Source organism: Tyto alba, unplaced genomic scaffold (assembly GCF_018691265.1).
Source record: "Tyto alba isolate M040663 unplaced genomic scaffold, T.alba_DEE_v4.0 Super-Scaffold_33, whole genome shotgun sequence".
NCBI lineage: Eukaryota > Metazoa > Chordata > Aves > Strigiformes > Tytonidae > Tyto > Tyto alba.
Genome location: NW_024881308.1, coordinates 1,833,404 through 1,855,693, shown reverse-complemented (window position 1 = coordinate 1,855,693; position 22,290 = coordinate 1,833,404). Strand labels below are relative to the sequence as shown.

General features: G+C 51.5%; 3 protein-coding genes across 3 annotated transcripts; 2 read left to right on the top strand and 1 right to left on the bottom strand.

The window, feature by feature from the left end:
* Positions 1 to 530: 530 nt before the first annotated feature.
* Positions 531 to 1,862, top strand: LOC122154141 (the record flags this gene model as incomplete). Its single annotated transcript, XM_042800734.1, has 2 exons — positions 531 to 880; positions 915 to 1,862. Coding segments are annotated over 2 exons (741 nt in total), but the record flags the coding sequence as incomplete, so codon positions are not given.
* Positions 1,863 to 6,936: 5,074 nt separating this feature from the next.
* LOC122154187 lies at positions 6,937 to 9,628 on the bottom strand. Its single transcript, XM_042801305.1, has 2 exons — positions 9,054 to 9,628; positions 6,937 to 8,671 (listed from the first exon to the last, which is right to left on the bottom strand). The coding sequence occupies exons 1-2, from the start codon at positions 9,069 to 9,071 to the stop codon at positions 7,664 to 7,666; spliced, it is 1,026 nt and encodes a 341-aa protein (XP_042657239.1). The 5' UTR covers positions 9,072 to 9,628; the 3' UTR covers positions 6,937 to 7,663.
* Positions 9,629 to 11,592: 1,964 nt separating this feature from the next.
* LOC122154140 lies at positions 11,593 to 12,924 on the top strand (the record flags this gene model as incomplete). Its single annotated transcript, XM_042800733.1, has 2 exons — positions 11,593 to 11,942; positions 11,977 to 12,924. Coding segments are annotated over 2 exons (741 nt in total), but the record flags the coding sequence as incomplete, so codon positions are not given.
* Between the last annotated feature and the right edge of the window lie 9,366 nt (positions 12,925 to 22,290).

Genomic DNA, 22,290 nt, shown 5'->3' with positions numbered 1-22,290 from the left:
TGGTAGCTATTGAAAGGAACCCTTTCCCCTTCCTCTTTCTCCCTTTCTCCCTTTCTCCCTTTCTCCCATTCTCCCATTCTCCCATTCTCCATTTCTCTCTTACTCTCTTTCTCTCTTTCTTCTCCTTTTGCACTTGTGACAGGCAAATAAAGTTCTGCAGCACTTGACTCCGTTTTGATTCTTAATTCTGTTCCTGGGAATACAAGCGGAACCTCGCTCCGGTCTCTGACCGGTTTGCGACACTGTAATTGGCATCACGGACAGGATTCTCAGAGAAACGGGAAATGCCCAGTTACTTTATCCGGGGTTTCTGTGAGTGTGTGGCTGAGGCGTACTTTGGTAGGAAAGTAACTTTTTAAGGTGTGTCCTCCTGAGAGTGATAGAGGGGGAATTGTGAATTTAAGGTGTGACCCTCTCAGGACGAAATAACCCCCCTTTGGTGAAATGGGTGCTTGCACACTTGTTGATGTTCCTGACCATTCTTCACTGAACGAATGGAATGTGGATGTAGATAAACCAATGGCTTTTTGGGAACCTATCGTGCTCGCCCGTCTCCCCAAGGGCGAGAATGGGTGAAAAATCATTGGTTCCGGCCACAGAGTATAGTGGATAGGATCAGGGTAGTGCAGGAGTCTACAGTTAGGCGTGGGAAGGGAGAAGCCATAATTTGTGCTGTTTTGGGAGCAAGTTTGACAGCGGCCATAGAGGATAGGAGGCAGAAACTGTGTCAAGATAATACTGTGGTAGACTCTCTGGAAAGAACACTTGCATCGCTACGAGAGCAGTTAAAAGAGACCAAGCAGGTGTTAGAGGAGGAAAGAACCCAAAATTCTGTACTAAAGAACGCATTGAGAGACGAATTGTGGAAAGAAAGCGACTCGTTTGGAGGGGTAGAGAGGTGGAGGCAAAGTTAGAAGTCCCCAGGGGGGCTTGCAGAAAGCAGAGGGCACGGTAGGAAATCTTCCTCATATGCACCCCGTAGTTAAGACGGAGTATTTGCATGACGCAGATGATGACCATCCCCAAATTGTTACTAAAGAGGTTCCGTTTACAGAGACTGAATTAAAGAAGGATTTTGCAAGGTCTCCAGAGGAATCAGAAACAGCGTATTGGGCCGTAGGGCTGAACCCTGTGGAGAGGGGAGAGCCCCTAGCTACAACAGGTACGGTGGATCAACTGGTAGAAAGTGTGCAAAAGGCGGCTTGTTTGCAGATGATGTATGATAGAGAACTTAAACCTAACCAGGGCTCTCCGATGGTGATGCCTGTGGATCCAGAACGGACAACTCCTCTAACCCGAGTGTGACAATTTACAAATACCCAAATGAAATAGCTTGAATTTTAGAATCTGATCTTGAATTTTGGTTATGTGGGTGATACAGAGTTATAGTAGCTATGAGAACAGAAGGTACGTTAAGTTCTGAGGCATGAGCAACTAGTATCGTGCTTGCCTCGATTACTGTGGAAATAGCTATGGACTTTGAATTAAAACAAGGGGTGCCAGGAAAAACTGGCCTTGGCTTGGGAGATCAGCCAAAGGATGAAATGAGCACGCGCACGGATGGAGGTCAGCCGGCGGACACAGTGAGGAAGACTATCGGCGACCACCAGAGGACGCCCGTCCAACATAACCACGCATGGATTAGAGGCATTTGCATATGATAATGATTTCCAGGAAATAACAAGAGTATGCTAATCACTACTCTCCCCCCAGTCTATTCAAATCAATCAGTAAAGATGACCGATGATTTCTGTAGAATAGGAATACGGGTAAGGTGAGGTAAGCGAAAGCCAATCATTAGTAGGGTCAAATTAAACTTTATGAATTTTGTTGATCTCACGTGAACCATGACTCTGCTGAAAAAGTGTGTAACTATGTTGTACTTTGTACCTGTTGGTGAACACATCTGTGGTAGAGCTATCCCCCCTGTTCCCCAGCACTGGAATAAAGGAGTGCCTGTTTATCTACTTTGTGTAGATCAGTTCTATTGGCGATTGCAACCGCTAACAATAGGGCCACGGAAGAAACCAGTAACTTTTTTCATTGATACAGGGGCACAAATCACCACACTGATGTGGACTGAGGCAGAGCAATGTGGAATTCCCACTTCATCTAAAAACCTAACCGCTCTAGATGTTTTGGGGGAAACCCGATCGGTATCTGTGGTCTTGGAAACATCGTGGTTGCCCGGGGAGGAAGACTCAGTTAACACCAAGGCTGCAGTAGGCCCGTTCCCAACAAATGTCTTGGGCGTAGAGGTATTGAAGGGCAGACAGTGGTATGATACTCCGGGAGACTCGTGGTCCTTTGGCACTCCTCAAATCAGAAGATTAGCTGAAATGTCCTGGACCGAAGTGTGCCTGTTGCAAGTGGCGCCTGCCTTGCCCCCTTCCAAGATAACTAATGTGAAACCCTCCCCGTTGCCGTTAGGGGCCCGAGAAGGGATAGCCCCCGTGACTGAGGATCTTAAACAATGGGGAATCTTAATGTTTACTCACTCCCCGTATAATTCCCCAGTGTGGCCAGTGCGTATACCGAACGGGAAGTGGAGACTGATGGTAGATCATCGTCGACTCAGTGCTAATACTGGCCCCTTGATGGCAGCAGTGCCTAATATAGCTGAACTAATCTCACAAATTCAGGAACAAGCTCACCAGGTGATGGCCACGATTGATGTCAAAGATATGTTTTTCATGGTTCCCCTGCAGGAAGGGGACCGTGATCGTTTTGCCTTCACATGGGAGGGACAACAATGTACCTTCACTCACCTCCCTCAGGGCTGTAAACATGCTCCCACGTTAGCACATCGTGCTTTGGCCTCAGAATTAGACCAAATTCCTCTGGAATCAGGAGTTAGAGTCTATCAGTGTATTGATGAAGCTTTGATAGGAGGGGACGAAGCTATTCCAGTCCAGGTAACACAGAAAAAGACGGTACAACACTTAGAGTCTCTGGGACTCCAGATAGCCAAGGAGAAAACAGAAGCTGCTGCGGATGAGGTGAAATTTTTAGGGATAGGGTGGGAAGGAGGGTCAGTTTGTATCTCACCGGACACCCTGTCAGTACTAGATCAGGTAAAGATTCCAGAAAAGAAAAGGGAGCTGCGGCACGCCTTGGGTTTATTGCTCTTTTGGAGAAAACACATCTGAGACTTTGCGATAACTGCACGGCTCTTACACAATCTGCTGCGAAAAGGAGCAGCTTGGGAATGGACTCTTGTACGTGATGAAGCATTACTGCTTTTAGTGTTTGAAGCAAGTGCTCACCAGGCTTTGGGTCCTACCCACCCCACTGACCCTGTCCAGGTTGAATGGGGGTTTGCACGCTCGGGATTATCAATTCATTGTTGGCAAAAGGGACCAGAAGGTCCTATCCAAGCAATTGGATTTTACCCCAGGAGCTTTAAGGATGCTGAGAAGCAATATTGCGGGTGGGAAAAGGGATTCTTGGTTGTGAGCTTAGCTCTTAGAGAAGCGGAGTAATGGGATAGTGGAACGGACTAACAGGCTCTTAAAGCAATTGCTGAAACCTCACGAGCCATGCTGAGGGGAATGCCTTTGGGATGTGGTTAACCAGGTCAATGATCGCTGCGGGGTAAACGGATGACCCCGCCTAAATGCCTTTTGCCCTAAAGCCCCGACTTTAACCCCAAAGCCCCAGACTCTCGGTGCTCCTGAAGGAACGGTTTTCTCTCCTGGGCAGCCAGTGCTGGTAGAACTGCCAACTAGAGGAGCCGTCCCTCTCATACTCACTGAACCCCTTAACAGGTATGCCTGGAAGGCAAAGGATGCCTGTGAAAAAACTCACAAAATCAACTCTAGGTGGATTGTTCCCTCCTTTTAACCCGAGAAGCTAATTTTGTTTTTTCATTATTTTAGGAAGAAGAAAACAAGGGAGCAAACCCAGACAGGCGCATGGCCAAAGTCTGTGTTATCTGCGGTTGTGTTGTTTTACGAACTTCTCTGTAAGGGTGAGGAAGGGCCAACCCCTCCCCCTCCCTCCGACCCACACAATCCCCTTGAAGATAATGAATTTATTTTGTTAGCAGAAACAGTGAGTAAAACTTTTAATTTGAGTCACTTTGCAGGGGACCTTTAGGGCTGTCAAGTTGGCCGTGGACCTCCACACCCCTCACTGCAGCACAAATTGTAAGCAATTATAGTGAAACCGATAGCACCGCCTGAGACAATGATGAGACATGACCAATCCAATTTCCTGCGGTGCGTAGACGTTGCCTAAACCGCGCCCGAGGAGGGAGGGTTAATGTGGGGAAAAGCAAGTGTCAGTGGGCACTTACGCATAAATTGATTAACAAGGATAGTGGCATTCGTGTATGGATGTGGGTTAATGAAGCTGGGCGCAATAAAGGATTTGGAGGATTTTGGTCAAATGAAAATGAAAGCCTTGTTGCTCCAGGGCCCGATGGCCAGAGTTTTATCCAAAACTGTGAGTGAGAAAACACCACAGGTGCCTGGTATTGTACCATCCAGATGAAAGGCTATCAAAGAAGTAGAAGCAATACCTTTTTTAGCCCTTTGGGAAATGATAATGCGACTTATTCCCAGAACCCAAAGGCCCCAGTTGGACCGTTTGCTAGCAGTGCCAAAGCCAAAAAGGGACAGTATTGGATTTGTGGACATACTGCCTAGAAACAACTGCCAGCAAACTGGTCAGGAATTTGTCACGTTGGGATCATCTGGCCTCTATTTTTAATTCTTCCAAAACCAGGTGGTTCCCAACTGGGCATAAGGCTATACGATACCTTAGGTGACAAAGGTGTTGCTCGCAATAAGCGATCTCTTGAGGCTGATATTTTTGCGGGACGCAAAAGTGGGGGGAAAACGAGTGGCCTCCCGAGAGAATAATAGAACATTGCGGGCTGGCCACTTGGAATCCCAATGACCGGATAGCAGGGGCAAGGGAACCAATTTATAATCTGAATCGCATAATTCGGTTGCGAGCGGTTCCGGAGATTATTACCAGCAAAAGCACCAGTGCTATAGATCTTTTGAATCAACAATCTCAACAGATGCACACCGCAATCCTGCAACACCGCATGGTTTTGGATTGTTTCTTGGCCAAAAAGGGAGGGGTATGTGGAAAATGAAATGTTTGTAACTGTTGTCTGGAAAGCAGTGATGTAGGTGAAGTGGTTCTTCAGTTAACCATGGACATTCGGAAAATAGCCCACGTCCCCACTCAAATATGGAACGGTTGGAATGGTGAATTATGGTCTTGCTTACCGCGGACTCCAGGGGTGAAACAACTTTTATTTCAGCTGTTGTGCAGGCTAGCAGCTGCAGTGCTTTTACCCTGCATTATACCATGCCTGGTACGGTTAATCCAGAGCGTTGTGAGCAACATGCAAGCAATTGCTGTGACTTCGTCTGACGGAACAAATCAGGTTAGATTTGTGAAACAAGACAAGCATGAAACCATCCAAATCGTATGAGTTGTAGCTTTTGCTTTTTACTTCTTTTTTTCCTTTCCCCCTCCTCCTCCTCTTTCTCTTTCTCTTTTTCTTCCCTTGTTCTATACCACCCTCGAGTGTTGGCAATCTTGAGCCACGGGGTGGAGAAATTGGTGGACACAGACAGAAATTGATTAGCTTTGCCTAACTTTGGGGTAGAAGATTCTATACCCAGACTGCACATGCACCTTAGGCAAAAGGGGGGTGTGGAAATCGATTTTCTTGCTGCACGTGCCATTCCAGACCCCGGCGGAGCAAAGCAATGGATGTGCAGACCATGAGGGCCTAAACTACATGGCATCGAGGCAAAAGTGTGGAATGCATGCCTGCAATAACCTGAATTTTTTATATGACCTTAACCTTCCAAATATTTGCTCTAAAAGTCCTTTTGACAGTGGTGTTTTGCCCTTATAAATGCCCACCCTGTAATAATCCACGTAAACAATCTCTCCCCTTTTCTTCTGATGCCACCGAACCTTAAAAAAAAAAAAAAAAAGTCGGTTTATAGCACACTCTGGTTTTATAAAGTTTGTTAAACATGTTATACTTGTTGCCAGTTGTTAACTAGATGATATTGGTGACGGTGTTTATACAGTTAATTCCTTGCGCACTACCTCTTTCCTTCTCACTTTCTCCTTCTACCATCACAGAAAATCCTCCGTGAGACAGCACTGTCGAGTCACGGGGTGCTGTCAGAGACTGTATCGCTTTGTTTGCCTCGACATTGCTGGAGCAAAATCACCAATACCACCACTGCCATAGCAACGGAGCTACCTCACCCCCGCGCAGGCGCCCAGACCGGGGATCAGAAACCACCTCCCAGTGACAGAGTTGGGCATGCGCACCACTGCTAGTGGTAGGTGGGGTTACGGGAATGAAATAGGGACGAGGGCTGAGAGTAGGGGCTTTCTTCTCCACATCATCACCGCTCTGCTTCTCCTCGCCACCATCATTGCTTCACAGGCACCTCTCACTTTTGCTCTACGGACCCATCTTCTAACCATACTGTTGGGCATCATTTGCGTGGCGGTAGATATCACAAGAAACTATTTACCCTTTTGAGCCTTAATCCTGTTGCCGAGAATACGAGCGGAACCCTGCTCTGGTCTCTGAGCGGCTTGCAACACCCCAGCATCGGAAAACTTTCTCCCCCTCGTACTCGGCTCCAGCCAGTCCGGAGGGGTAACGAGGAGAACAGGAGTTCCCCGGAGCTCCAGGAAAGGCAAGGGAGGGCTCTGGGTGGCACGCGAGGGCACGCGGCGGGCTGAGGCAGGTGCCCCGAGGCACGCAAAGGGCTGGGGCTGGGCACTGAAAGGCACACGAGGAGTCCTGAGCCGCACCAGGGGGCACACGGAGGGCCCTAGGGGGCCTGCAAAGGGAAATGGAGGGCTGTGGGGGCACCAAAAAGCAAACGGAGCAACCTCAGTTGCCCCAGAAAGGGTCGTGGCGGGGGGCCTGAGGGGAAATGGAAAGGCCTTGAGAGAGGCCTTGAGGAGGCCACGGGACGGCCTGGCTTGAATGAAGGTAGGCTGTCCTGGTTCGGGCTGGAATAGAGTTCCTGTTTGGTTTTGGTAGCTGGAGGAGTGCTGGTGGCACACTGAGAGTTCAGGGACTCTCCAGCTCCGCGTGCCCCGCCTGTGTGCAGGCACGCAAGAAGCAGGGAGGGAACACAGCTGGAGCCCTGGGCCCGGACTGGCCGATACTCCATGTCATGTGACGTTATGCTCACCCTATAAAGGAAGGAATGGGCGGGAAGGTGCACGCTCTCCTTTCTGGGATGGCTCCTGTGGCATCTTTGTGTTTCGGGATCGCTAGCCGGGAAGGGGCAGGGTGTCGGTCGGCGGGTGATGAACAATTAATTGCATTGCACATTACCCGTTTCTACTGTCACCATATTATTTTATTACAATTCCGCTTATTAAGCAGTTTTTATCTCAACCGCGATTCTCCCTTTGCCCCTCCAATTCCCTCCCCATTCCCAAGTGGGGGTGGGTAGGCGAGTGACTGCGTGGTGTTTCGCTGCCGACCAGGCTCAAACCACGACATAGGCACAAGGCGAGCACTCGGGAGTCAACTCTTTATTGGAAGCACAAGGCTGTAAGGTCCGTCTTTGCTGCCTGCTGGAGTTGCCCAGGGGCTCTCCAGCTCTCTTGGCCACACACCTGCTGAGGCCATTGTCCGCAAGTCTCCCAACTAACGCCCTCGTTTGTACATGGGCTGCTGGGGCTTGCCTTGGACGAGCTCAATGTTCACCAATCTGTGCCGTGCTCCTGTCTGGACAGGGGGCTTCAGAGCCGCCAGAGGGACGGGCTGCCTGGGAAAGGGTGGGCCCAAGGAGGGAAGGGCGTCCTCAGCGGGATAGCTCTCCTTTCCATCTCGTTGGAGCCAGGGGGTTGCGACAGGCCTTCCAAAATTCAATTTCAGTGTCAGTGCAGGCCCAGGTGCACACGTCCACACTAATACAGTGTCAACGCTGTCATCAGGTATGGTCCTTGGAGCCAAAGATGTGGCTAAGGCTGTTGGCATTGGCTTCATTTCTAATTTCTTTTTCCCCGTTCCAAGCACCTCAGGGACAACGGTTCTACCATAGCCAGTCCGCTCTGCATGGCGCTGCTGAACTCTCGAGATGGCACGTTGGATGCTTTCCCTGACAATCGTGTGGCAGAGTTGCGAGACTTCAGCAGCGGCTGCATTTGGCAGCGGTGGTAACACAGGCAACTTTGCTCCCTTGCTGGCTTCCAGGCTCTGCTGTTCAGATGCTCCGGGGAATCCTTCTCCTTCTTCCAGGTGCAGCCTTGAGAAAGGCGTCTGGGATGGCTGTGGCTCTCTCTTAGGGAGATTCACCGTCTCCAACACTTGCTGCACTGCAGTCTCAGACAGCTCTTCAAGCTTCTGGGCTCCTCCTGCAGTTTGCTGTTCAAATGCAGCTTCGAACACACCATTTGCAAGGATGCCTGGCGGAATCCTCTCGGAGTCAGCGTCACTACTGAGCCTCCGGGGCGGCTTGGCACCTTCCTCTCCCTGCTCAGGTTGGGAGCACGTTTGGCGCCGTGATCTCAGGGAGACTTTTCTGCTCCTGGGTTGAGGTGGGCAAGATGTTTTTCGAGGCTGCAGCAGCCGCTCTGCCAGGCGAGAAGTGTCCACAGCTCCCGGCACCTTGGGGGCATCCTTTAATTCGGGCAGGTGCTGCTGAAGCCTTCCCTGAAAGGGGACGACACCGGGTCACTGTGGCTCGCTGCAGCCCGGACGAGCGCTCAGGGCCCGGCGTGCTGAGGCTTCACGCGGGCCCAGGCCAGCGCTCCGCTTCAGCCACGCGACGAGGGCCGAAGAGAAGGGCTTCTTCCCTCAGGACGCCGCACGCTTGCCACCCACGACCTTCCTGCCCATGCCCACCCCAGCACCCTGCGTGAGCTCAGCTCCGAGCCGGGCAGTGCCTTTTCCCCGCCACCCCAACGCCCGGCCCACCAGCAGCACGGCCCTCACCTCTGCTGCACTGACCGCCTCCCCGAGATGCAGCCAGCACAGCCCCAGCCCTGGGCAGCCTGCCGCTCGTGTTTGTCCACTAACACTCTGCTTTGCCTACCTCTGCTTGCCTGGACATTTTCTTTGCCTCCAGCTTGAGAGTGCTCAGATATTGCCTGTATTCATTGAACTCTTTGAGATTGCAAATCACCTAGGGAGCAACGAGAGGAGAAATCAGCCATGCACTCTCAAGCCAGCTACGCAGAGCGCCTCCCCGAAGCAGCCCGAACCTGGTGGGCGAGAAGGTGCCCCCTCTGAACCCACTCCCTCTTTGCTCGGGGAAGACCACTTGGGGGGAACCGGTTTGATCAACCTGACGATGTCAAAACCTACTTTGCCATCGCTGGTGACATAACCGGCCCTCTTCAGGCTCCTAAAGTTATGACTGCGCCTGTGGTACGCCTCCAGATGTGGGTCGTGCAGGCAGTTGTACTCCGTGCTCAAGAGGCGACAGTATGGATCTCCCAGGTTAAAAGTACAGGAGGGCCGGTGAAGCTGGAAGAGAGATGTTGCCGAGTCAGAATGGGGCAAGAGAGTGTTCTTGGGAGGGAGGGATGCTCTTGCGAGCTCCTCAGGCACACGGGGTGGCACTTCCAGTCCTCCGAGCTATAGCCTAATCCCTGGAGTCCTTCCCACCCAGAGGAAAGGTCTCCCTACTACAGAGACTCTGCAACAAAGAAGTAACCCTGCGCCTAGATGCTCTGTCTGGTGGCAGAAGAGAGCTCTTTTCTACCCCTTTCTACTTCCTTTACCTTTTCCCCCAGCTTTCCCCTGCTGAAGAGAGGCCTGGAGCCGCGTGGCACAGGGATCTTGACCCCGAGTGGGAGGTCCAGCAGCTCAGGGTCCAGCAGCCTGGGACGTCCTCCTCTTTCCAGGTGCTGTCTTCTGTGCCCGAGCTAAGGAAACAGAGACACTCAGCTGCTAGATGAACAACAAGCCTCCCGCACAGCTGTGGAAGACAAGGCACATCCGAGGCCCCAGAGCAGCCCCGCCATGCCCCGGGCTGCCTGGCTGAGCCCTCTCCATGGGCCCGCTGCTCACCTCTCCCCTCTCTCCCCGGGTGTTCAGCCGTGCCTCTGCCTTTCGGACGCCAGCAGCGCGACGATGTTCCATGGCTCCTTCCAAGAGCTCTCCTGGCGCTGCGACCCTGCGCTGTCTCCTCTTGTTGCAGAGGCACCCAGCTGCTGCCGCTTCAGCCGGTCTCCCAGCCAGCGGCTCTATATATAGTGGCTCGCTGGCAGTCTGGCTGATGCGCATCATGGTGTTGTCACATTGCTGCATTGTGACATCACCGCTTTGCCACTCGACGTGATGTTGTATGACAGTTGCCGTGTAACCGCCGGACTGGTGTGCACCCGCCCGGGTGGGGGTCCCGCCTGGAGGCCCCTCTGGCCAGGCCTGTGGGCCGGCCGCTCTTGCTGACCCGGCCTTGAGAGGTCACCTCCCCCGGCCCCTTCCCACCTCAACGGCTCTGCCATTCTGAGCAGCAAAGCAGGCGTCCTCACCAGCCGGCAAGAGACGCCAGCAACCGCCACACCAACGATGCTCACGTTTGGCGCGGCGTTATCCCCTTTGTCTTTTCAGAAGAAGCTCCCTGGAAAAACTTTAATATGAAACATAAGGCAGGACGCAAAAGGAATACAGTGGTGGACCTGGTTGTCAAATCTATTTCTTTCTCCTGCCCCATGTCAGAGACTGTGCTGGTTTGTTTTCCTTGACGTTACTGGAGCAAAATCACCAATACCACCAGTGCCATAGCAACGGAGCTACCTCAGCCCCGCGCACCCGCCCAGACCGGGGGTCGGAAATCACCTAAATCTCCTGGTTTGGAAACCACCTCCCAGCAACGGAGTTGGGCATGCGCACCACTGCTAGTGGTAGGTGGGGTTACGGGAATAAAACAGAGAGGAGGGCTGAGAGCAGGGACTTTCTTCCCCGCACCATTACTGCTCTGCTTCTCCTTGCCACCGCCATCGCTTCTCCTCGCCACCATCATTGCTTCACGGGTGCCTCTCACCTTTGCTCTACAGACCCATTTTCTAACCAGACTGCCGGCCGTCAGTTGCGTGGTGGTAGCTATTGAAAGGAACCCTTTCCCCTTCCTCTTTCTCCCTTTCTCCCTTTCTCCCTTTCTCCCATTCTCCCATTCTCCCATTCTCCATTTCTCTCTTACTCTCTTTCTCTCTTTCTTCTCCTTTTGCACTTGTGACAGGCAAATAAAGTTCTGCAGCACTTGACTCCGTTTTGATTCTTAATTCTGTTCCTGGGAATACAAGCGGAACCTCGCTCCGGTCTCTGACCGGTTTGCGACACTGTAATTGGCATCACGGACAGGATTCTCAGAGAAACGGGAAATGCCCAGTTACTTTATCCGGGGTTTCTGTGAGTGTGTGGCTGAGGCGTACTTTGGTAGGAAAGTAACTTTTTAAGGTGTGTCCTCCTGAGAGTGATAGAGGGGGAATTGTGAATTTAAGGTGTGACCCTCTCAGGACGAAATAACCCCCCTTTGGTGAAATGGGTGCTTGCACACTTGTTGATGTTCCTGACCATTCTTCACTGAACGAATGGAATGTGGATGTAGATAAACCAATGGCTTTTTGGGAACCTATCGTGCTCGCCCGTCTCCCCAAGGGCGAGAATGGGTGAAAAATCATTGGTTCCGGCCACAGAGTATAGTGGATAGGATCAGGGTAGTGCAGGAGTCTACAGTTAGGCGTGGGAAGGGAGAAGCCATAATTTGTGCTGTTTTGGGAGCAAGTTTGACAGCGGCCATAGAGGATAGGAGGCAGAAACTGTGTCAAGATAATACTGTGGTAGACTCTCTGGAAAGAACACTTGCATCGCTACGAGAGCAGTTAAAAGAGACCAAGCAGGTGTTAGAGGAGGAAAGAACCCAAAATTCTGTACTAAAGAACGCATTGAGAGACGAATTGTGGAAAGAAAGCGACTCGTTTGGAGGGGTAGAGAGGTGGAGGCAAAGTTAGAAGTCCCCAGGGGGGCTTGCAGAAAGCAGAGGGCACGGTAGGAAATCTTCCTCATATGCACCCCGTAGTTAAGACGGAGTATTTGCATGACGCAGATGATGACCATCCCCAAATTGTTACTAAAGAGGTTCCGTTTACAGAGACTGAATTAAAGAAGGATTTTGCAAGGTCTCCAGAGGAATCAGAAACAGCGTATTGGGCCGTAGGGCTGAACCCTGTGGAGAGGGGAGAGCCCCTAGCTACAACAGGTACGGTGGATCAACTGGTAGAAAGTGTGCAAAAGGCGGCTTGTTTGCAGATGATGTATGATAGAGAACTTAAACCTAACCAGGGCTCTCCGATGGTGATGCCTGTGGATCCAGAACGGACAACTCCTCTAACCCGAGTGTGACAATTTACAAATACCCAAATGAAATAGCTTGAATTTTAGAATCTGATCTTGAATTTTGGTTATGTGGGTGATACAGAGTTATAGTAGCTATGAGAACAGAAGGTACGTTAAGTTCTGAGGCATGAGCAACTAGTATCGTGCTTGCCTCGATTACTGTGGAAATAGCTATGGACTTTGAATTAAAACAAGGGGTGCCAGGAAAAACTGGCCTTGGCTTGGGAGATCAGCCAAAGGATGAAATGAGCACGCGCACGGATGGAGGTCAGCCGGCGGACACAGTGAGGAAGACTATCGGCGACCACCAGAGGACGCCCGTCCAACATAACCACGCATGGATTAGAGGCATTTGCATATGATAATGATTTCCAGGAAATAACAAGAGTATGCTAATCACTACTCTCCCCCCAGTCTATTCAAATCAATCAGTAAAGATGACCGATGATTTCTGTAGAATAGGAATACGGGTAAGGTGAGGTAAGCGAAAGCCAATCATTAGTAGGGTCAAATTAAACTTTATGAATTTTGTTGATCTCACGTGAACCATGACTCTGCTGAAAAAGTGTGTAACTATGTTGTACTTTGTACCTGTTGGTGAACACATCTGTGGTAGAGCTATCCCCCCTGTTCCCCAGCACTGGAATAAAGGAGTGCCTGTTTATCTACTTTGTGTAGATCAGTTCTATTGGCGATTGCAACCGCTAACAATAGGGCCACGGAAGAAACCAGTAACTTTTTTCATTGATACAGGGGCACAAATCACCACACTGATGTGGACTGAGGCAGAGCAATGTGGAATTCCCACTTCATCTAAAAACCTAACCGCTCTAGATGTTTTGGGGGAAACCCGATCGGTATCTGTGGTCTTGGAAACATCGTGGTTGCCCGGGGAGGAAGACTCAGTTAACACCAAGGCTGCAGTAGGCCCGTTCCCAACAAATGTCTTGGGCGTAGAGGTATTGAAGGGCAGACAGTGGTATGATACTCCGGGAGACTCGTGGTCCTTTGGCACTCCTCAAATCAGAAGATTAGCTGAAATGTCCTGGACCGAAGTGTGCCTGTTGCAAGTGGCGCCTGCCTTGCCCCCTTCCAAGATAACTAATGTGAAACCCTCCCCGTTGCCGTTAGGGGCCCGAGAAGGGATAGCCCCCGTGACTGAGGATCTTAAACAATGGGGAATCTTAATGTTTACTCACTCCCCGTATAATTCCCCAGTGTGGCCAGTGCGTATACCGAACGGGAAGTGGAGACTGATGGTAGATCATCGTCGACTCAGTGCTAATACTGGCCCCTTGATGGCAGCAGTGCCTAATATAGCTGAACTAATCTCACAAATTCAGGAACAAGCTCACCAGGTGATGGCCACGATTGATGTCAAAGATATGTTTTTCATGGTTCCCCTGCAGGAAGGGGACCGTGATCGTTTTGCCTTCACATGGGAGGGACAACAATGTACCTTCACTCACCTCCCTCAGGGCTGTAAACATGCTCCCACGTTAGCACATCGTGCTTTGGCCTCAGAATTAGACCAAATTCCTCTGGAATCAGGAGTTAGAGTCTATCAGTGTATTGATGAAGCTTTGATAGGAGGGGACGAAGCTATTCCAGTCCAGGTAACACAGAAAAAGACGGTACAACACTTAGAGTCTCTGGGACTCCAGGTAGCCGAGGAGAAAACAGAAGCTGCTGCGGATGAGGTGAAATTTTTAGGGATAGGGTGGGAAGGAGGGTCAGTTTGTATCTCACCGGACACCCTGTCAGTACTAGATCAGGTAAAGATTCCAGAAAAGAAAAGGGAGCTGCGGCACGCCTTGGGTTTATTGCTCTTTTGGAGAAAACACATCTGAGACTTTGCGATAACTGCACGGCTCTTACACAATCTGCTGCGAAAAGGAGCAGCTTGGGAATGGACTCTTGTACGTGATGAAGCATTACTGCTTTTAGTGTTTGAAGCAAGTGCTCACCAGGCTTTGGGTCCTACCCACCCCACTGACCCTGTCCAGGTTGAATGGGGGTTTGCACGCTCGGGATTATCAATTCATTGTTGGCAAAAGGGACCAGAAGGTCCTATCCAAGCAATTGGATTTTACCCCAGGAGCTTTAAGGATGCTGAGAAGCAATATTGCGGGTGGGAAAAGGGATTCTTGGTTGTGAGCTTAGCTCTTAGAGAAGCGGAGTAATGGGATAGTGGAACGGACTAACAGGCTCTTAAAGCAATTGCTGAAACCTCACGAGCCATGCTGAGGGGAATGCCTTTGGGATGTGGTTAACCAGGTCAATGATCGCTGCGGGGTAAACGGATGACCCCGCCTAAATGCCTTTTGCCCTAAAGCCCCGACTTTAACCCCAAAGCCCCAGACTCTCGGTGCTCCTGAAGGAACGGTTTTCTCTCCTGGGCAGCCAGTGCTGGTAGAACTGCCAACTAGAGGAGCCGTCCCTCTCATACTCACTGAACCCCTTAACAGGTATGCCTGGAAGGCAAAGGATGCCTGTGAAAAAACTCACAAAATCAACTCTAGGTGGATTGTTCCCTCCTTTTAACCCGAGAAGCTAATTTTGTTTTTTCATTATTTTAGGAAGAAGAAAACAAGGGAGCAAACCCAGACAGGCGCATGGCCAAAGTCTGTGTTATCTGCGGTTGTGTTGTTTTACGAACTTCTCTGTAAGGGTGAGGAAGGGCCAACCCCTCCCCCTCCCTCCAACCCACACAATCCCCTTGAAGATAATGAATTTATTTTGTTAGCAGAAACAGTGAGTAAAACTTTTAATTTGAGTCACTTTGCAGGGGACCTTTAGGGCTGTCAAGTTGGCCGTGGACCTCCACACCCCTCACTGCAGCACAAATTGTAAGCAATTATAGTGAAACCGATAGCACCGCCTGAGACAATGATGAGACATGACCAATCCAATTTCCTGCGGTGCGTAGACGTTGCCTAAACCGCGCCCGAGGAGGGAGGGTTAATGTGGGGAAAAGCAAGTGTCAGTGGGCACTTACGCATAAATTGATTAACAAGGATAGTGGCATTCGTGTATGGATGTGGGTTAATGAAGCTGGGCGCAATAAAGGATTTGGAGGATTTTGGTCAAATGAAAACGAAACCCTTGTTGCTCCAGGGCCCGATGGCCGGAGTTTTATCCAAAACTGTGAGTGAGAAAACACCACAGGTGCCTGGTATTGTACCATCCAGATGAAAGGCTATCAAAGAAGTAGAAGCAATACCTTTTTTAGCCCTTTGGGAAATGATAATGCGACTTATTCCCAGAACCCAAAGACCCCAGTTGGACCGTTTGCTAGCAGTGCCAAAGCCAAAAAGGGACAGTATTGGATTTGTGGACATACTGCCTAGAAACAACTGCCAGCAAACTGGTCAGGAATTTGTCACGTTGGGATCATCTGGCCTCTATTTTTAATTCTTCCAAAACCAGGTGGTTCCCAACTGGGCATAAGGCTATACGATACCTTAGGTGACAAAGGTGTTGCTCGCAATAAGCGATCTCTTGAGGCTGATATTTTTGCGGGACGCAAAAGTGGGGGGAAAACGAGTGGCCTCCCGAGAGAATAATAGAACATTGCGGGCTGGCCACTTGGAATCCCAATGACCGGATAGCAGGGGCAAGGGAACCAATTTATAATCTGAATCGCATAATTCGGTTGCGAGCGGTTCCGGAGATTATTACCAGCAAAAGCACCAGTGCTATAGATCTTTTGAATCAACAATCTCAACAGATGCACACCGCAATCCTGCAACACCGCATGGTTTTGGATTGTTTCTTGGCCAAAAAGGGAGGGGTATGTGGAAAATGAAATGTTTGTAACTGTTGTCTGGAAAGCAGTGATGTAGGTGAAGTGGTTCTTCAGTTAACCATGGACATTCGGAAAATAGCCCACGTCCCCACTCAAATATGGAACGGTTGGAATGGTGAATTATGGTCTTGCTTACCGCGGACTCCAGGGGTGAAACAACTTTTATTTCAGCTGTTGTGCAGGCTAGCAGCTGCAGTGCTTTTACCCTGCATTATACCATGCCTGGTACGGTTAATCCAGAGCGTTGTGAGCAACATGCAAGCAATTGCTGTGACTTCGTCTGACGGAACAAATCAGGTTAGATTTGTGAAACAAGACAAGCATGAAACCATCCAAATCGTATGAGTTGTAGCTTTTGCTTTTTACTTCTTTTTTTCCTTTCCCCTCCTCCTCCTCCTCTTTCTCTTTCTCTTTTTCTTCCCTTGTTCTATACCACCCTCGAGTGTTGGCAATCTTGAGCCACGGGGTGGAGAAATTGGTGGACACAGACAGAAATTGATTAGCTTTGCCTAACTTTGGGGTAGAAGATTCTATACCCAGACTGCACATGCACCTTAGGCAAAAGGGGGGTGTGGAAATCGATTTTCTTGCTGCACGTGCCATTCCAGACCCCGGCGGAGCAAAGCAATGGATGTGCAGACCATGAGGGCCTAAACTACATGGCATCGAGGCAAAAGTGTGGAATGCATGCCTGCAATAACCTGAATTTTTTATATGACCTTAACCTTCCAAATATTTGCTCTAAAAGTCCTTTTGACAGTGGTGTTTTGCCCTTATAAATGCCCACCCTGTAATAATCCACGTAAACAATCTCTCCCCTTTTCTTCTGATGCCACCGAACCTTAAAAAAAAAAAAAAAAAAAAGTCGGTTTATAGCACACTCTGGTTTTATAAAGTTTGTTAAACATGTTATACTTGTTGCCAGTTGTTAACTAGATGATATTGGTGACGGTGTTTATACAGTTAATTCCTTGCGCACTACCTCTTTCCTTCTCACTTTCTCCTTCTACCATCACAGAAAATCCTCCGTGAGACAGCACTGTCGAGTCACGGGGTGCTGTCAGAGACTGTATCGCTTTGTTTGCCTCGACATTGCTGGAGCAAAATCACCAATACCACCACTGCCATAGCAACGGAGCTACCTCACCCCCGCGCAGGCGCCCAGACCGGGGATCAGAAACCACCTCCCAGTGACAGAGTTGGGCATGCGCACCACTGCTAGTGGTAGGTGGGGTTACGGGAATGAAATAGGGACGAGGGCTGAGAGTAGGGGCTTTCTTCTCCACATCATCACCGCTCTGCTTCTCCTCGCCACCATCATTGCTTCACAGGCACCTCTCACTTTTGCTCTACGGACCCATCTTCTAACCATACTGTTGGGCATCATTTGCGTGGCGGTAGATATCACAAGAAACTATTTACCCTTTTGAGCCTTAATCCTGTTGCCGAGAATACGAGCGGAACCCTGCTCTGGTCTCTGAGCGGCTTGCAACACCCCAGCATCGGAAAACTTTCTCCCCCTCGTACTCGGCTCCAGCCAGTCCGGAGGGGTAACGAGGAGAACAGGAGTTCCCCGGAGCTCCAGGAAAGGCAAGGGAGGGCTCTGGGTGGCACGCGAGGGCACGCGGCGGGCTGAGGCAGGTGCCCCGAGGCACGCAAAGGGCTGGGGCTGGGCACTGAAAGGCACACGAGGAGTCCTGAGCCGCACCAGGGGGCACACGGAGGGCCCTAGGGGGCCTGCAAAGGGAAATGGAGGGCTGTGGGGGCACCAAAAAGCAAACGGAGCAACCTCAGTTGCCCCAGAAAGGGTCGTGGCGGGGGGCCTGAGGGGAAATGGAAAGGCCTTGAGAGAGGCCTTGAGGAGGCCACGGGACGGCCTGGCTTGAATGAAGGTAGGCTGTCCTGGTTCGGGCTGGAATAGAGTTCCTCTTTGGTTTTGGTAGCTGGAGGAGTGCTGGTGGCACACTGAGAGTTCAGGGACTCTCCAGCTCCGCGTGCCCCGCCTGTGTGCAGGCACGCAAGAAGCAGGGAGGGAACACAGCTGGAGCCCTGGGCCCGGACTGGCCGATACTCCATGTCATGTGACGTTATGCTCACCCTATAAAGGAAGGAATGGGCGGGAAGGTGCACGCTCTCCTTTCTGGGATGGCTCCTGTGGCATCTTTGTGTTTCGGGATCGCTAGCCGGGAAGGGGCAGGGTGTCGGTCGGCGGGTGATGAACAATTAATTGCATTGCACATTACCCGTTTCTACTGTCACCATATTATTTTATTACAATTCTGCTTATTAAGCAGTTTTTATCTCAACCGCGATTCTCCCTTTGCCCCTCCAATTCCCTCCCCATTCCCAAGTGGGGGTGGGTAGGCGAGTGACTGCGTGGTGTTTCGCTGCCGACCAGGCTCAAACCACGACATAGGCACAAGGCGAGCACTCGGGAGTCAACTCTTTATTGGAAGCACAAGGCTGTAAGGTCCGTCTTTGCTGCCTGCTGGAGTTGCCCAGGGGCTCTCCAGCTCTCTTGGCCACACACCTGCTGAGGCCATTGTCCGCAAGTCTCCCAACTAACGCCCTCGTTTGTACATGGGCTGCTGGGGCTTGCCTTGGACGAGCTCAATGTTCACCAATCTGTGCCGTGCTCCTGTCTGGACAGGGGGCTTCAGAGCCGCCAGAGGGACGGGCTGCCTGGGAAAGGGTGGGCCCAAGGAGGGAAGGGCGTCCTCAGCGGGATAGCTCTCCTTTCCATCTCGTTGGAGCCAGGGGGTTGCGACAGGCCTTCCAAAATTCAATTTCAGTGTCAGTGCAGGCCCAGGTGCACACGTCCACACTAATACAGTGTCAACGCTGTCATCAGGTATGGTCCTTGGAGCCAAAGATGTGGCTAAGGCTGTTGGCATTGGCTTCATTTCTAATTTCTTTTTCCCCGTTCCAAGCACCTCAGGGACAACGGTTCTACCATAGCCAGTCCGCTCTGCATGGCGCTGCTGAACTCTCAAGATGGCACGTTGGATGCTTTCCCTGACAATCGTGTGGCAGAGTTGCGAGACTTCAGCAGCGGCTGCATTTGGCAGCGGTGGTAACACAGGCAACTTTGCTCCCTTGCTGGCTTCCAGGCTCTGCTGTTCAGATGCTCCGGGGAATCCTTCTCCTTCTTCCAGGTGCAGCCTTGAGAAAGGCGTCTGGGATGGCTGTGGCTCTCTCTTAGGGAGATTCACCGTCTCCAACACTTGCTGCACTGCAGTCTCAGACAGCTCTTCAAGCTTCTGGGCTCCTCCTGCAGTTTGCTGTTCAAATGCAGCTTCGAACACACCATTTGCAAGGATGCCTGGCGGAATCCTCTCGGAGTCAGCGTCACTACTGAGCCTCCGGGGCGGCTTGGCACCTTCCTCTCCCTGCTCAGGTTGGGAGCACGTTTGGCGCCGTGATCTCAGGGAGACTTTTCTGCTCCTGGGTTGAGGTGGGCAAGATGTTTTTCGAGGCTGCAGCAGCCGCTCTGCCAGGCGAGAAGTGTCCACAGCTCCCGGCACCTTGGGGGCATCCTTTAATTCGGGCAGGTGCTGCTGAAGCCTTCCCTGAAAGGGGACGACACCGGGTCACTGTGGCTCGCTGCAGCCCGGACGAGCGCTCAGGGCCCGGCGTGCTGAGGCTTCACGCGGGCCCAGGCCAGCGCTCCGCTTCAGCCACGCGACGAGGGCCGAAGAGAAGGGCTTCTTCCCTCAGGACGCCGCACGCTTGCCACCCACGACCTTCCTGCCCATGCCCACCCCAGCACCCTGCGCGAGCTCAGCTCCGAGCCGGGCAGTGCCTTTTCCCCGCCACCCCAACGCCCGGCCCACCAGCAGCACAGCCCTCACCTCTGCTGCACTGACCGCCTCCCCGAGATGCAGCCAGCACAGCCCCAGCCCTGGGCACCGTGCCGCTGACGGGTGTCCGTGAACACTCCGCTTTGCCTGGACGCTTTTTGCGCCTACAGCTTGAGAGTGCTCCGGTACTGCCTGTACTCGTTGAACTCCTTCAGAGTGCAAACCACCTAGGGAGCGACGAGAGGAGAAATTAGCCAGGGGCTCTCAAGCCAGCTACGCAGAGTGCCTCCCCAAAGCAGCTCGAACCCGGTGGGCGGGGAGGTGCCCCTCTGCACCCACTCCCTCTGCGCTCAGGGAAGCCCGCTTGGAGGCAAGTGGCTTGATCAACCCGACGACGTCCAAACCTACTTTGCCATCGCTGGTGATGTAACCGCCCCTCTTCAGGCTCCTAAAGTTATGACTGCGCCTGCGGTACGCCTCCAGATGCGGGTTGTGCAGGCAGTTGTACTCTGTGCTCAAGAGGTGACAGTATGGATCTCCCAGGTTAAAAGAGCAGGAGGGCCAGTGAAGCTGAGAAATGCTGCCGAGTCGGAACGGGGCAGGAGAGAAGAGCAGGGAGGGACGCACTTGCGAGCTCCTCAGGCACACGGGGTGGCGTTTCCAGACCTCTGAGCTATAGCCTAATCCCTGGAGTCCTTCCCACCCAGAGGAAAGGTCTCCCTACTACAGAGACTCTGCAACAGAGAAGTAACCCTGCGCCTAGATGCTCTGTCTGGTGGCAGCTACTGCTGCAGCAGGAATTACAGGGAGCTGTTTACTGCAGGTGTGAGCCCAGTGCTGCACCTGTACGGAGAGCTGTGGAAGGATTTTTTGGGGATCAGGGTCATGCACTGATCCTACAGGGTCTGGACAATCCAGGCTGAGTCTCTGAGCAGAAAACTGCCACGTGGTAATCCTGCCCTTGAGGTCACCTGGAAGGGCAAGAATGAGGAAGTCAAGTTAGTGCTTCCTTCCTGCTCGAATGCCCAGATACACTAACCACAAAGTAGATGTAGTTTGTACACGTGTACTAACGATGCAGACCTATCACAGCACTTACAGGCGCGTGATAAGTGCCTTTAGCCAATAGATTGTAAAGCATAGAGGGCGTGACCCTCTGGCTCTATATATTTGGCGCTATTCGGGTAAATAAAGGAGAACGACTTTCATCGCATCGGGGTGAGGTCGCCACTCCGGTCTCGCCCTCCATACGAGGTCCCTCCTACAGAGAGCCAAGCTGTAGTGTTTCCCTCTGGCAGTTCATTTGGACTGCAAAATGGGATTGCTTTCTGCAGAGGGGCCCATCTGCTCTCCCTGTGGAAAAGGGAAAGGTGCTTTGAGGACCTGACACCAACACTCTCTTTCCGCTCAGGTCTGCCACCAGATTTCCCCAGCTACAACTCTGGCACATGCTCTCTGGGTCCCTAGTGCCACATTTCCCCAGTGTCGTGGTTTGGGCTGAAATAGAGTTAATATTCCTTTTCAGGGACCAGATGAGTGCTGTGTTTTGGATTTAGCTTTGGGTTTGGTATGAGAAGAATGCTGACAGCACACTGATGTTTTCAGCTGCTGCCGAGACTTCAAGGACTCTCCGACTCCCCATGTTCTGCCCGTGCACAAGGGCACAGGAAGCTGGGAGGGAGCACGGACAGCGCACCAGAATGAAATATTCTGTATCATGGAACGTCATGCTCACTATATAGAGGAGGGGTGGTTGGGAAGGAGCTCTCTCTTGCTTCCGGGATTGCGATTGCGGGATCTTGGTATCTTGGGGTCACTAGCCGGGAACGGGCTGGATATTGGTTAGCGAGTGGTGAGCAATTACGTTGTGCATTGCCTGTTTATATATTTCCTTTTTTTTCCTATCATCATCACTGTTCTCATTTTATTGCCATTATTAAGCTGTTCCTATCTCAGCCTGCGAGTCTCCCTTCACCCCTCTAATTCCCTCCCCCATTCCCAGGTGGGGAGGGGGAAGGGAGGGTGACCAGCTGTGGTGGTTGGTTGCCGACCAGGCTCAAACCACGACACCCAGCTACAACTTTGGCACCAGCCCTCTGGGCCCTTGGCGCCCGTCCGACACACAGAACCAGCCCTCCCTTAGCAACTCCCATGTTATCAGATAAACGGCATATATTAACAAACGAAGGGCATGTTTTAAGAAACAATCGGCATGTCTTCTCAAATAATCGATATGCCTTAACAAACAAAGGGAATGATTTAACAATCTTATCAAACAAATGGCATGTCAAACGGCATGTCTCAAGCCCAAGGTGCTACTG